The following is a 14,116-nucleotide window of genomic DNA, read 5'->3' as shown; positions in this document are numbered from 1 at the left end:
ATAAATATAAGATAAACAGATAGAGTGGAAAGAAAGGGAGATTGTCGAGGTGAACGGACGTTGAGGAATTAAAGTAGGAAAAAAAGATGGAGGAGAGATTCAATCTGTCAAGGCACGCGACAAATGGTTATCCGTGTTCCCCAAAAATAAAACAACCCCTGTTTCTTTTCTGTTGAAGTTTATCACGAGAAGGCGAAGCAAGTTGGACTGATGGAACGAAATGTCCAGGGGTCTAAAGCTCGTGAGATCAAAAAGTTGGGTGGTGGGACTGGGACTGGGACTGGGACTGGGACTGGAGAGAGAGAGAGAGATGGGGGAAGAGTAACGCTAAAGGATAGAGAGGGTGGTGCGGGTTGGTTAGTCTACAGGGGTGGTGAATGCAACAATGGATGGCATGTCGATCTGTCTATTACAGTTCAAGACGGTGGCGTTTAGTCAAGATTACTGATAATAACCCAAGGTACTACGTAGTAAATGCGAGTATCTCTTGTGATTGATGTTATGATAGAGTAGATGATACTACATGTACCTCTACTCTATATCTGTAGAGTAACAGTGTAACGAAACAACTGTTCTCGGCCGAGTATAATTGTAGACGGAATTCAAAGTGTTTGCCAAGGACAAGTACCGCTTAAACGGGAAACCTTGTTACCCAGAAACAGACCGAGTAGAAGATATCCAATCTCAAACGTTTTCATTATCCCCAGATTCAAAAACCAAAGCAAGCCTCCTCATCCTGGGGTAACAATCATCGTCGATAAGAGGCCGTCCACAGCACCAAACTTTAGTGGCGGCCCTTCTAACGGTAACGTCCGCTGATGGATATGCCCTAAATGGCAACGTTTAAGTAAATTTAGCTCCGGATGGACCCAAGAAGAAAAGGACCCGAGACGTTGTATGGATGCTACAATAGCGAGGTGTCATGGAAGGGAATGAGACACTGAAGCATTTGGCATCTGTTGCATACCTAGAATGAATGGTTTTCTGTTAAGGTCATTCTTCGCATTGTACAATCCTGTCTAAGCTCAAAGTAATCCAAATATGCAAGTTATCAGCCTCTTTTGATATTGGTTTCATGCAATGTAACCGACGCTATAAGTCAACGGGCTGCTTGGGCCCCCGAACCCCAGATCATTTTTAGAGCTTCTTCCAGGGGAAAGGCCCGAATATTAAGCTCCGTGATTGGTTACTTGGTACCAAAACTCGGGACCCAACAGAAGGGAACGAGTTGAACGGATGATTTTGCATCTCGCCAATAATCGAGCCCTATTCTCTGACAAATGACAGCACCTTCTATAGATAGAATTAAGATAGTAATACGAAGATGCAAGCTTGTTGAGTACGAGAATTATATCATGTTGCTGTGTTTCTCATTCTTGTTATGTTATGTTACCAGCCCGAGCTACCTTTGAGTCTCCTTTTCTCTCCTCTCTTTTCTACTCCCCTCCCAAGACCCGTAATTCCCGGCATGCCTTCTTGTTCTCGTAACATCCGATATTACCATTCGAGTCTTTAGGATAAGTCTCTCAGTCTAGTTCTATTCTAGGTAGGTAACTTGCATATAATCCAGTTGAATAGCTCAGCTTTCTTTATCTCCATCTCCATCTTCAAAGCTATGACCATGCCCAGTTTAAATTTCACCCACATGTAACGTTTCTTCCCAACTGCGGATACCAACCTAGATACTACATACACAATGTCTTGCTTTTTTATTATCAACTGGTTGCGGATCAGCCGTCGTTGTTACCAGCCGTCTGAAACATGCATGTCTAACTCAGCCTTGGCTTCCGTCAGCTGCCATTTGTCCAGGCCAGGCACCAAGATAAAGCAGCTGGTTATTTGAACTGTAATGTTGTGATTGCAGTGGATCATAGATATAGGAATGGAGCACCGTCTCCATCGCCCTGATTGTAGATGTTGTATGTTGCTGCTACCTTTCGCGATTATGATCTGATGGTTTGTGGTTCTGTCTCCAAGACCCTGCATGAACAGTTGGGGAGATGCATGTTCCTGCCATCATGACATATGTATGAGACAAATTGAATAGTAGTCATGATCAAAATTCCTGGTCTGCGTCTTGGGGCTTTCATTTGGGTAGGATCTAGTCTTTATTCTGCACTTTGATCTATGTTAGACCGATTGACAAGATTGAAACGACAAACACAACTTAATGTGCCTGATCTAACCCGCGCTTATGGTCACAAAGCTTTCTTTTATGTTGTCGTGATACCATAAACAGTACTGACCAATTGAGGCAGGACTTGAGCAGAGTTCTCTTGTCACAGCTCAGACATTATGACACTCTTTTCTAACCTTCGGGTTTAGATGATTGTCAAAAACTAGGTACTGTATACAAACTAGAAGGTACGTCTATAGCATAAACTAGATAGATCTTGATAATTCATACGTCCACAATAACAGTCAATGCATTGTAAATGAGTTTGTGAACCCGCCTTGTAAACTCTCTTGGAGCAAGATTTCATGTTGACGTAGTGTGTCAAGGGCATTCCTGACATTTGTTGCGAAAAGTCAGGGAAACTAGAATCAGCACATCTAAAGAGGCACAAGAAAAGTCACCGGATATATATATCTTTAAATTAGAATGACATGTTCTGAAGCCATTTTCTGTCATGATTTCTTGTCATGCTCAAATGGTCTTATAATTACATACCCATCACGTGTACCTGACAAATTCTCGCACCCTGATTGGCTCGGACAAGACCGGGCGCCACCCTGACGTACCAGCGGTTTCCGGGAGCAATCGCCTTTAGCACCGAAGAACCGGGGCCTCCACTGGGTTAGAAATCATACTTACTGGCCTTAGCCTGTGTACGGAGTAGGTAGTCACCAATTTACTTCTTCTCAACACCACAACCTCATATGCGCCAACCATGTTCACTTCAAGATCGGTAGCAAGACTCGTCGCACGACGAGCATGCTCTTCTATTCCTCTGTACTCTTTTCCTGTGAGGCAGTTCTCCACATCGAGACCTCTCGCCGTTAGCTACCACTCCTATACTCTTCCCACCCACACATCTACACCTCCCAGAAACGACGACGTTCCCGAAACATCAATAACACAACCTGATCCTCTTCCCAAAGTCCACGAGACTCGCCCTCCTCCTCAACAGCCTCAGCATCCTCAACCACCGAAGAAGCAAGAAGCTGCGACGACAACAACGACGCAGAATGACGTTCCCGCCACCTCGGCATCAGCGCCGAAGCTAAACGAGAAGGAAGCTCAGAAGCCGAAGGCCGCCCGACCGCGATCCAAGCTACGCCCACGCAAGGCCGCTATGAAATTGACGCCCTCTGCGGTGGAGCAATTAAGAGAGTTACTCGACCAGCCCGAGCCGAAGCTCATCAAGGTCGGTGTAAGGAACCGAGGATGCAGTGGTCTAGCGTATCACCTCGAATATGTCGACAAGCCTGGCGCTTTTGATGAGACGGTTGAGCAGGATGGTGTCAAGGTCTTGATTGATAGCAAGGCTCTTTTCAGCATTATTGGAAGCGAAATGGACTATGTTGAGGACAAGCTCAATCAGCGCTTCGTGTTCAAGAACCCCAATATCAGTAAGTTGTTACCTTTCTCAGCAGTTTTGCCAAGATACTAACGGGTGTCTTCAGAGGAGGAATGCGGCTGTGGAGAGTCATTCATGGTCTAGATTGGAATTGGCGTTGAGACATTGCACATCATCGACATATCATGAGATGAAAGCATCATCACTCACGGGGCGGCATCATTTGTACTCGGACGCGGCATCACTCGATGCTTGTGACAGAATAGCCCTGCCACAATCAGTGATGTGTCGGAAGCAGGACAATGAGCAGCATGCAACATGCATCTGCACGTCTCTGTCTTGTAATAACCGAAACAGGAGCCGACGGGCAGAAGGCACGGGAGCCAGTACCTCGGATCGGCATAATCAACGGCGTTGGGTTAGACTGGAGGGGGGCATCATCTCCCTTTGTTTTGAGAAAACACATCATATATATACCATTGTACTTCTTGGGTACAGACAGCGTTGAAGATACAAGTCATGGCGTAATGACATAAATAAATGAGAAATATGTTACTGGTACATTAATACCCAACGATATACCATGGAATATTTGATCAGGAACATGGCCTGCCTTGCTACATTTTTGGTGATGGCTCAGTGACAGCAACGACGATTCCCAATATGTTCAGTTGAAGGTAGTGTGAAGGCATGGAACTATTGTAGTGAGTTTCTCATATACGCAAATATTATGGTATAATTTTTATATTGGTTGATGTTGATTGCCAACCTGACCTTTTGTGTTGGAACGATGATATGGATTTTGTTCAGGCTTTAATAATGTCTGTATTGACGTACGTGCAAGAGGATATAGGAAATCACATGACTTCGTGATGTGTGTTGCTTTAGATGTTGGCGTCGACCGCGCCCTTTGACGCATCGCTCTCGTACATTTAATAGACCTTTGTAATTCTTTCAATCCTTAGTTCTATGATCCAAAAACATATCGTGACATCCCCAATTCACTACATCTTATTGTAAACTTACCGAAAGCACATCAATTGCAATTTTATACTCTCACCCTTACGACAGTCTCTTATACAGCCATGGTAATTGTCACAAAAAGACCACTTGAGGAACCCCAGAGTGACCGCAAAGTCAAAACTATAAAGACCAAAAAAGATACATCACCTACCTCATCCACAAGCGACTTCAGTACAATCATGGCTTCACAGCTCGCTCTCATCGAGTCGTCTACACGTACAACATTTGAGAAGCAAGTGTGGTCGCTGCTATGTCAGATCCCGCGGGGCAGTTTCTCAACGTACGGCATCATGGCTGCACATCTCAAGTCTTCCCCACGGGCAGTTGGCAACGCGCTGCGTCGAAACCCGTTCGCACCAGAGGTGCCGTGTCATCGTGTTGTGGCTACAGGTGGTGCGCTGGGCGGGTTCAAGGGGAAGTGGCCTAAAAATGGAGAGGGTATTACTCTTGATGAGAAGAGGAAGTTGTTGAAGGGCGAGGGAGTGAGGTGGGATGATAAGGGTAAGGTTATTGGGACGCCATTTGGAGGATTTGTTTGATGGAAGGATGGACTGAGAGAGGATGCGATGTGTGTGTCTGAAAATCGATGTGGTGCAATAATTGAAAGTCGTCAAGTTGGAACTGTAGACAGATAATAATGAAACAAAGTCCGCATTGCCTATCATTGCATCACTGGATGTCCATCTCCATGAAAGGATGTGGGGGTGGAATACTCGGTCAACGATTCAGAACCTTGGAGTTGGAGATGCCTGTTGTAGCCGAAACCCGGAGACGATGGAGCACCAGCATCAAGTGACAGAAACAGCTCCCATTCGTTGCTTCACCTTGAAAGTTCAAAACCACTTCCGACGCGGATTTGCATCACCGGTTTACGATGCTCGGTGGTCTTGTGCCGGGGTTGTAGTGGCTCGAATAGGTTTGGTGGTTAGTCAAACAGTGGATCTGTAAAGCCCTGAGACAAGACAAGCAGACATGGAAGGCAAGCTGGATCATGTTGACCGCGGGAAGGATGTTGCAATGTGACTGATGAGGTCGCGGGAACAGAAGGGGAGGTGGTGAGTGTTTTGTATGGATTTCAGTCATGCGCAAGCTTACATGGGTACTTTACAAGTAGGTATCTACAGAATAGATTATTCAGTAATTAAGAATAATAAAATATAGTAATTATTTACTTGATTTAACGGGTAAAAAAGGCTTTACTATAGTTACTAGATAACTGCTACAGTACCTACTACCTTTGGTCCCGTCCCGTCGTCATGATCCATTATTCGGTCAATATCTTTTTCCGTAATACTAAAACCTCGACCAAAATTAGCCCGACAAATCCCGTGGCCAAAAACAAAATAGTGGACCTCAACAACCACAGAACAGACGGGATAGGCGGCCCTGGTCAACTGTGGTCAGTTTGGCTGATTTGATACGGTAGCGTACCTTAGCTTCTCGTCATCCGAAAACCTCTTTTTCTACCTCCTGTGACGAACGATACAAGTTTATACTCTCCCCTCCCTCCCTCCTTCCCCTATACTCTCGATCTTTGAATCCCCTCATATTCTTCCTTTTCTTCACCCCTTCTCACAATTACAATGTTCAAGCTCGGCCGTAGTCGCGCTGTGGCTTCGGCCCTCAACGCCTCAAAGGTACTTTTTTTTTTATCTATTCGCTATCAATCGAATCAAGCTTGGCTTGCTTGGTTGATCCAACCCACAAGAAAACCGTTGCTAACGTTATCTCTCTCTACAGTTCGCTGCTCCTGCCGCTCGATTCCCCGGCGTTCAACAACGACGAGCTCTCAGCATTCACGAGTACCTCTCTGCCGACCTCCTCCGACAGGTAAGGTTTTATCTACTCAAGTCCCCCTTTTAGCGATCATCGATCGATATTGCGAACGAAACCAGAAAAAAAAAAAGAATGGGACTGGTGTTATCACGATTCTCCTCACCAAGATGCTAACCACGATTCACTTCGACAGTACGGTATCGGTGTCCCCAAGGGTTCCGTCGCAAAGTCCGCCAAGGAGGCCAAGGAGATCGCCGAGAAGATTGGCAACGATGATATGGTTATCAAGGCCCAGGTCCTTGCTGGTGGCCGAGGAAAGGGTACCTTCGATAACGGTCTTAAGGGTGGTGTCCGTGTCATCTACTCTCCCCACGAGGCTGAGATGTTCGCCGAGCAGATGATCGGCCACAAGCTTGTTACCAAGCAGACGGGTGCTGGCGGCCGTCTCTGCAACTCTGTCTACATCTGCGAGCGCAAGTTTGCTCGTCGTGAGTTCTACCTCGCCATCCTCATGGACCGTCAGAACCAGTGCCCCGTCATTGTCTCTTCTTCCCAGGGTGGTATGGACATTGAGGCCGTTGCCAAGGACACCCCTGACGCCATCAACACCAACTACATTGACATCAACGTCGGTGTCACTGACGAGACTGCCCGCGAGATCGCCACCAAGCTCGGCTTCAGCGAGCAGTGCATTGAGGAGGCCAAGGACACCATCCAGAAGCTCTACAAGATCTTCCGCGAGAAGGACTCCACCCAGATTGAGATCAACCCTCTTTCCGAGACCTCTGACCACCAGGTTCTCTGCATGGATGCCAAGTTCGGCTTCGACGACAACGCCGACTTCCGACAGAAGGAGGTCTTTGAGTGGCGCGACACCACCCAGGAGGACCCCGATGAGGTCCGCGCCGCCGAGTCCAACCTCAACTTCATCAAGCTTGACGGCGATATCGGCTGCCTCGTCAACGGTGCCGGTCTTGCCATGGCCACCATGGACATCATTAAGCTGAACGGTGGCCAGCCCGCCAACTTCCTCGACGTTGGTGGTGGTGCTACCCCTGCCGCCATCAAGGAGGCTTTCGAGCTCATCACCAGCGACCCCAAGGTCACTGCCATCTTTGTCAACATCTTCGGTGGTATCGTCCGATGTGACGCCATCGCCACTGGTCTTATCAAGACCGTCGAGAGCTTGAACCTCAAGATCCCCATCATTGCCCGTCTCCAGGGTACCAACGTTGAGAAGGCTCATCAGCTCATCAACGACTCCGGTCTTAAGATCTTCTCCATTGATGACCTACAAACCGCTGCTGAGAAGTCTGTCCAGCTCTCCAAGGTCGTCAAGATGGGTAAGTCACATCGAAACACTATTCTCTGTCAGTTCTGATCGCTAACATATCTATAGCCCGTGACATTGATGTCGGTGTCGAGTTCACCCTCGGAATCTAAGCAAACATAATTGCGATCCCCCATTGCCAGATGAGCATGGGTGAGGATATGATATAATAAACAAACATGTGAGACTGAGCTCTAGAGAGGCTACGGTTCCAAACAAAACCGGGAGTGGGATTCAAACACTCATGAAAGAGTGGGAGATGTGGGTGGATATTCCTGTTTTTAATTTAGCATGCATCGGTCGGTCTTGGAGCCCGTGGCTCTTGAGGCGTATGATTAACAGATGCACTCGAATATGTCCGAATGGTTCGATAGAAAGGACGGATGGTTCAAAGGATGAACGGGCGATATGGTCTCCAACAAGATGATTTTTTCGCGTATCCACGCCCTGCAACTTTGCGATTGTTTCCTGTTGATTTTGTGCTGTGTGTGAACGTTCCTAGTCGTCCATTGAAGTGTGGATTTGAGATCTTTCATAAATCGTTGGGTTGAATGGAGAGCAAGAGTACATGTTGTATAGCGCGGTTCGGCTTGGAGGGCCTGAACTTGTGTGTGTTAACAGTGACTTCACTGAAACAAGTCAATCCAGTAATATATTGAGTGACAGTAGAAGAGTCGAGGTTATTGAAAGGAAGAGAAGAAGATCCTCTTTATTAACCAGGTTCCAGGATAAGTATTGAGTCATATAATGGGCTGATAAAGGGTTTCTATAAAAACGATTCGATTCTTCGGTCCAGACTCGGCTAATCAACATCTCGGATGTAAGGGTCTCATTCCATGCATCGTCCCAGAACCGTTGACCAGCCTTGAGCGGGTATCATGGGTTGACTTATTGCAACTGCTGCTTACGATGTTGAATCAGTGGCTAAAAGTACTGGTATATCTAAAATTCATTGGAAAGAATAGGTTCGAGTGACGAAGTAGACTTAGACTACGGTAGATGTGAATGAAGCTGACAGGCACACATCGAGAGTAAGACTTGGCGATCTCTTGTGTGCATCATCGGCCGAAAATCTCAAAGTCTGACCCCGTTTCACAACTTTCACAATTCGCTTCTTACTCGATAACATCCAAGTGATATGTATGATATAATCATGAACAAACTATCAGATAAAAGTCTGCTTTATCATATCACATTCTCACTTTTATCCTCGGTTATTGCTCCCAGACGGTCATGACCTATCGATATGACGGATACAAATAATAAAGAGAATTTTTACATGTACCTGTACCTATACTTGTACCTGTTAATCAGTTGAGCCGCAAAGTGACGAGCCAATAGGTTGTCATTCCGATGTTTGAGTCGGGAATTGCGTCGACGTATGTTCCATTTCCAAGATCCACTACGGAAGAGCCGCATGCAAGTTATAAAAGTAAAGAGAGACAAGGGTAAGAAGGAGTTGCGAATGCCGACAGAAGACCGATCGATGTTGGGCTGTATCTGAGATGGCAATGGTAGATGGAAGCGAGTCTCGTGATTGTTGCAGACAGGAGAAACCAGGGAGTTGAGATCGTGAACGGTAATGAGATAAACGGTAGTTGATCAATATGTATACCTGATGATTCCTTGCTCGGTTTGTTCGGCGTGATTATAGTCATCAGTTGTATTGTCAATGCCAATTGAAGACTAAGAACCTTGGATATCATCGCTATGCCCACTGAGCCAGTTACAGCTATGATAGACTGCAATGGTGTTGTGATAGGAAGCAATCCAACTATACATACTGTATATATCACTTATCACTATAGGGATCAATCGTCCGTTTCTCTCATGTGCTCCCATCATCACTAACACGCAGCCATAACAAGAATAAGCTGCCCATCTCAAGTCAATCCTTTCCCAACTCAAATAACTTTAATAAGACCACTCTTTATCCACGTGTCCCCTTGCATATCCCATATCCGCCCCTCCCAAGCCATTGGTAGAAACCCCTTCCTCTTCTCACAGAAAACGCGGGGAAATGGGGATTTTTTCCTCGGTGAGGGGAAGGATTAGACTACCTTATCCTCATTAGAGTGCGCCATTATTGACCCCAAAAGTCTTGGCTCTGGGGAAAAGGAAGGACAAGAGAGAGAGAGAAGAAGACGCATAAAACGAGTTGGAGCAAACGGTAAAAAGTGAGGGCATCGCCATGTACAGCGCAGATTCCCGAACCCACTTCTTTTCCGGACGTCTCTCGGTGTCAAGCAGAGAAGACTGCGGGAAGTGGGACAGGGGGTCATGGTTGCAGGGATGAGAGTCTTGGATGGCTTCTTCTTCTTTTCAGGTCCACATGCTTATTGTGAAATGTTAGGATCAAGTCGGAATGTCCAAAGGCATAAATACCCAGGGGATCGCTTCTTTGTTTTATTTCCTTTGGTCTGTCATTATCACAGTCTAGTTCTCAGTTTTCTATTACTATCAACAAACGAGGTTCTCAAGATACTGAATCAATCTCATCTATCTACTATTCACTACTTCTACAATTCATCATGCCTTCTCCTGTCAAGAGCTGGTTTGCCCGCCATTGCGCTCCTCCACCACCTCTCAACAACAACTCTCAATGTCCCTGCACAACTTGTTTCAACGGAGGCTCTCACTCCAACAACTCAGCCGCGTTCTCTGTGTCTTCAACAAGACCTTCAGGGTTGTCAAGAGTTGACTCGGACAATGCTTCTCTCAGCAGCGCAACAACTGTCGCTGCCACATCATATATCGAGACACCCATCAAGCAATGATCACAATCAACTATCTAGTCTAGTCATTATGACTGATTGATTGACCCTGGGTCTTTGACGAATAATTACTGCCGGAACGAATAGCGAGTTTCATGCTTATCTTTTTGCCCTCTCTTCATCCTTAATCTATACCCACATCATCTTTACGTTTGGCGTCTGTCGGGAAACGAACAAGGATAGATAGCCAAGTATCTATACTTGAGATACAAATAACATCACACCCTCATCACAGCTGAAATCTTACGGGGCCGAAGTGGAGAGTTTGTCGATTCGGCTCGGTTCCGAGGCGGAGCACAAAAAGGCAAACCCATCATTAAAACTGGATAGACATGGTCCTTGTCGGTTCAGTAGCACGATGGTATTGGACATTCTGAATTCAAGCTGAATTTTTCAAATTTCCCATCTTCTTTCGTGCCGTGTTTGACTGGTAGACAGACCTATGAGAGACATGGATAAGTGGAGAGTGGTGACATACGACTGTTGTAGCTTGACGGTTTTATTGTGCCTCGAGCCAACTTTTATTATAGTCTTTGATTATTTTCCTACGTTCTTCCATTACTATGTGATGTTGTCTGGCTGCTACTTGACGCCTTGCTTGTTACTTTACACATGCTCCCTCACTTGAAGTATCGTAATCTCACCACCATTATATACAACTGGCCGACAAGATTCGTCTAAACATTTCCACATCCTTCCCTGGTGCTGATCTGATTATAAAGCGGCGTTTTCTTTATTGACTACATCGCGGTCGCGTAGACAGGAAGCACTTCCATGATCCCCGGGGCCGAAAATAACGGACTGGCTCCCGTCCCGTGCGGCCCCACTCGACTCCGGGCCGGTGGTTAATTTGGTCTCAGCATCAGATCATGGAGAGCGTGAGCTGTCATGACAAACCAATGTGCTGCTATTGCAGCTATATCAAGCCTTTTACAACCACTGATCTTGTTCGCAGTCGTTAAATTATGGAATGGAAGTCTTTTTCGTAGGTCCTTTAGTCCGATGCTCGGAAACTACCTACACAGGCCGGGCACATCAGCTTAGCATTATCCCTCATACATCCAAAGTGATGAAACCATAACATCATATGTCCTGTCTTTCTCATACTCCTCTTGGCATCCATTTCATAGTCTCTACAGTACATTGGGTTGCAATAAGATATCCATCTGACCGTGCACAGATACTGTAGCTTCCTATTACTAACACACTTCACATCCCCCAGTTTTTGACGTCACCCCATCTTGTTCCCGTCTCATGGTATTCTGACCATCCTCTCTTATCAGCCACGTCAACTAGGAAACCGCCATCAGAAACTCTATTCTACAAGTCGGTGTCCCTCGCTACCCTTTTCTTATACCTCTTTCTAAACCGCCTACGCAACCATGCCGCATACCAAAGTTGACCCCGCCATCATCGAGGCACTTGGCCTTGACCCCGCCAACGCTGTTATACACTCTCATGGCGGATCAGGCTTTGCGGGCACGTTCAAAGTCAAGGCCGAGAAGGATGGAAACCCTGTAAATTATTTTGTCAAGACAGGTGTGGGGAAAGATGCAGAGGTCATGTTTAGGGGTAAGTTACTCCTGCTGTATCATCATGATTCTCTGACACGACTTAACTCAGGTGAACATGCCTCTTTGAACGCCATAGCTGATACTGTACCCAAATTTTGCCCGCGGTCTCACGCTCACGGCGCCCTATCTGATCGCCCAGGCCATCACTTCATGGCTACTGACTTTCTAGATCTGGGTTCTTCAGCTCCCGGTGGTTCAGGCAAGACTCTTGCATCAAAGGTTGCGCAAATGCACACAACGCAAGCGCCTATCCCAGAAGGTCATGATAAGCCCATGTTTGGATTCCCAGTGCCGACATGTTGCGGTTCTACAGAACAAGACAACTCCTGGCGAGCATCGTGGGCTGAGTTCTATGCTGATAACCGTCTAAGACACATCGCTCGTCAAGCGGTTCGCAACAACGGCGCTGATCCCGAACTGGAAGAAGCCGTAGAGCAAGTTGCAGGAAAGGTGGTTCCTCGACTAATCGGTGATGATGTTGTAAAAGACATCAAGCCTGTGGTCATCCATGGTGACCTTTGGAGTGGAAATCACTCCAAGGGGCAGATTGCGGGACAAGGCGGCTGTGAAGAAGTTGTCTATGACCCCTCGGCCGTATATGGCCACTCTGAGTTTGAACTTGGCATCATGTCAATGTTTGGCGGTTTCAGCAATCACTTCTGGAAAGAGTATCATGAGCTCGTACCAAAAGCCGAGCCTGTGGATGAATGGCCAGACCGAGTAAGGCTGTATGAATTGTAAGATCATCCGTTGCCTTTAACGTCACGGCACACTAACTGTCTCGTCCCAGATACCATCATCTCAACCATTTTGCCATGTTTGGTGGAGGCTACAGAGGAGGCGCGATGTCCATCATGAGGAAGCTCATCAGCAAGTACGCATAAATAGGAATAATAGCGAGTAATGACAATGATAGTGTGTTGATGATCTAAATGCAAAAATGCCGCAACGCCTTGTTGTGCCCGCTGTATAAACGTCCCGTCTAAGTATCGAAATATCCCCCGGAAAATGCAAATGCTCTTTAACCAAAATGTCTGGGAAGAAGAAAGATATAGGATCTGTATCCATCTCTCATGCTGTAAGCATGGCTGGCTGCTTTGCCCTTTCGGTCTGTGCCTCGACTTTCTGTCGTTCTGGCAAATCGCTGATAGGGACATCAGGTAGTCGCTCTGCAGGTGCTGGACCTGCAAGTTCGGCTTCAAGAGCTTCCAGCTCGTCTTCCACTTCTTGCTCGTCCTGGTTTGTCATACGCCCTCCGAGCAAATCGCTAACTTCCTAGAGATGTGTAAGCAAGATACCTTCCATCGTACGACGTTATCATAGCAACGTACCTGTTGATAGGCAATAGCATCTGCCGTTTCGCCCATCAACTTCTCAACATTCTCTATACCACCCATCTCCGCATGAATCTCCTTGAGAACTTTGGTACCCTGCTGCAATCCAAACACAACATCTTTTTGTATAAGTGCAAACTCGACGTCTGACGTCAACTTTTCGAGTTGGGCTAGTTGCGCATCCGTCTTGGTCAATAGCGATTCTTGATACTTCTTGCGCCGTAGAGCTAGCAGAGCGCGCTTCTTGTCGCCCTTTGCCAGCATCTGCCTTGCGATATCGGTCTCCTTATCCGTCAAGACTGTTATCTTTCGCTGGTACTGATGGAGTCTATCGCGCTGATTTTTCATATCTAGGATCGCCCTGAGAAGGTGTGTTAGCCATACTAGTAGTGGACGAGCGGTCACGAGCGCCATCGTGGGGAGGTAAGAGGTGTAATTGAGGAGGGACTTACTTATCCTGGGCTGTGACTTTACTCGCATTTCCGCCCATTGTGATGATCGCTACGGTGGTGTTTGCCGTACGTTTGGTTTATTGGGATTATTGGAGAGTCCACGCGACAATTGTGTTATCGTAAAGATCGAGGTTGGGATTAGTATGTCACTTTGGCGATAAGGTACCTAGCGATTGTCACGAGGAAGACCATCGTCATCGGCGCGGAACCGGGATCCAGGGTCTGTCTTATCGATAAGCGAGATATTTTGATGGACAAAACTCATCATCCAAGAGAGAGTCGCTCAAGACAGTTTCATAGTACGGGGAGTTATGGCATAAATTAGTTGTATA

The 14,116-nt window shown here is 46.6% G+C and overlaps 5 protein-coding genes across 5 annotated transcripts; 4 read left to right on the top strand and 1 right to left on the bottom strand.

Annotated features, from left to right (window-relative positions):
• Positions 1 to 2,891: 2,891 nt before the first annotated feature.
• FPOAC1_009616 (uncharacterized protein) lies at positions 2,892 to 3,665 on the top strand (the record flags this gene model as incomplete). Its single annotated transcript, XM_044854040.1, has 2 exons — positions 2,892 to 3,573; positions 3,628 to 3,665. The coding sequence occupies 2 exons, from the start codon at positions 2,892 to 2,894 to the stop codon at positions 3,663 to 3,665; spliced, it is 720 nt and encodes a 239-aa protein (XP_044706710.1).
• Positions 3,666 to 4,723: 1,058 nt separating this feature from the next.
• FPOAC1_009615 (uncharacterized protein) lies at positions 4,724 to 5,083 on the top strand (the record flags this gene model as incomplete). Its single annotated transcript, XM_044854039.1, has 1 exon — positions 4,724 to 5,083. One exon carries the CDS (start codon positions 4,724 to 4,726, stop codon positions 5,081 to 5,083), a length of 360 nt encoding a protein of 119 aa, XP_044706709.1.
• A 1,044-nt stretch (positions 5,084 to 6,127) lies between these two features.
• On the top strand, positions 6,128 to 7,763 carry TCA9 (Succinate--CoA ligase [ADP-forming] subunit beta, mitochondrial; the record flags this gene model as incomplete). The annotated part of the gene is made up of 4 exons (XM_044854038.1): positions 6,128 to 6,181; positions 6,285 to 6,374; positions 6,514 to 7,663; positions 7,720 to 7,763. 4 exons carry the CDS (start codon positions 6,128 to 6,130, stop codon positions 7,761 to 7,763), a joined length of 1,338 nt encoding a protein of 445 aa, XP_044706708.1.
• Positions 7,764 to 11,806: 4,043 nt separating this feature from the next.
• On the top strand, positions 11,807 to 12,882 carry FPOAC1_009613 (uncharacterized protein; the record flags this gene model as incomplete). Its single annotated transcript, XM_044854037.1, has 3 exons — positions 11,807 to 11,996; positions 12,048 to 12,735; positions 12,789 to 12,882. 3 exons carry the CDS (start codon positions 11,807 to 11,809, stop codon positions 12,880 to 12,882), a joined length of 972 nt encoding a protein of 323 aa, XP_044706707.1.
• A 187-nt stretch (positions 12,883 to 13,069) lies between these two features.
• On the bottom strand, positions 13,070 to 13,822 carry FPOAC1_009612 (uncharacterized protein; the record flags this gene model as incomplete). The annotated part of the gene is made up of 3 exons (XM_044854036.1): positions 13,070 to 13,273; positions 13,330 to 13,693; positions 13,785 to 13,822. 3 exons carry the CDS (start codon positions 13,820 to 13,822, stop codon positions 13,070 to 13,072), a joined length of 606 nt encoding a protein of 201 aa, XP_044706706.1.
• Positions 13,823 to 14,116: the final 294 nt, after the last annotated feature.

This window comes from Fusarium poae, chromosome 3 (assembly GCF_019609905.1).
Source record: "Fusarium poae strain DAOMC 252244 chromosome 3, whole genome shotgun sequence".
NCBI classification, from domain to species: Eukaryota; Fungi; Ascomycota; class Sordariomycetes; order Hypocreales; family Nectriaceae; genus Fusarium; species Fusarium poae.
This window is presented reverse-complemented; position numbering and strand designations above follow the sequence as displayed.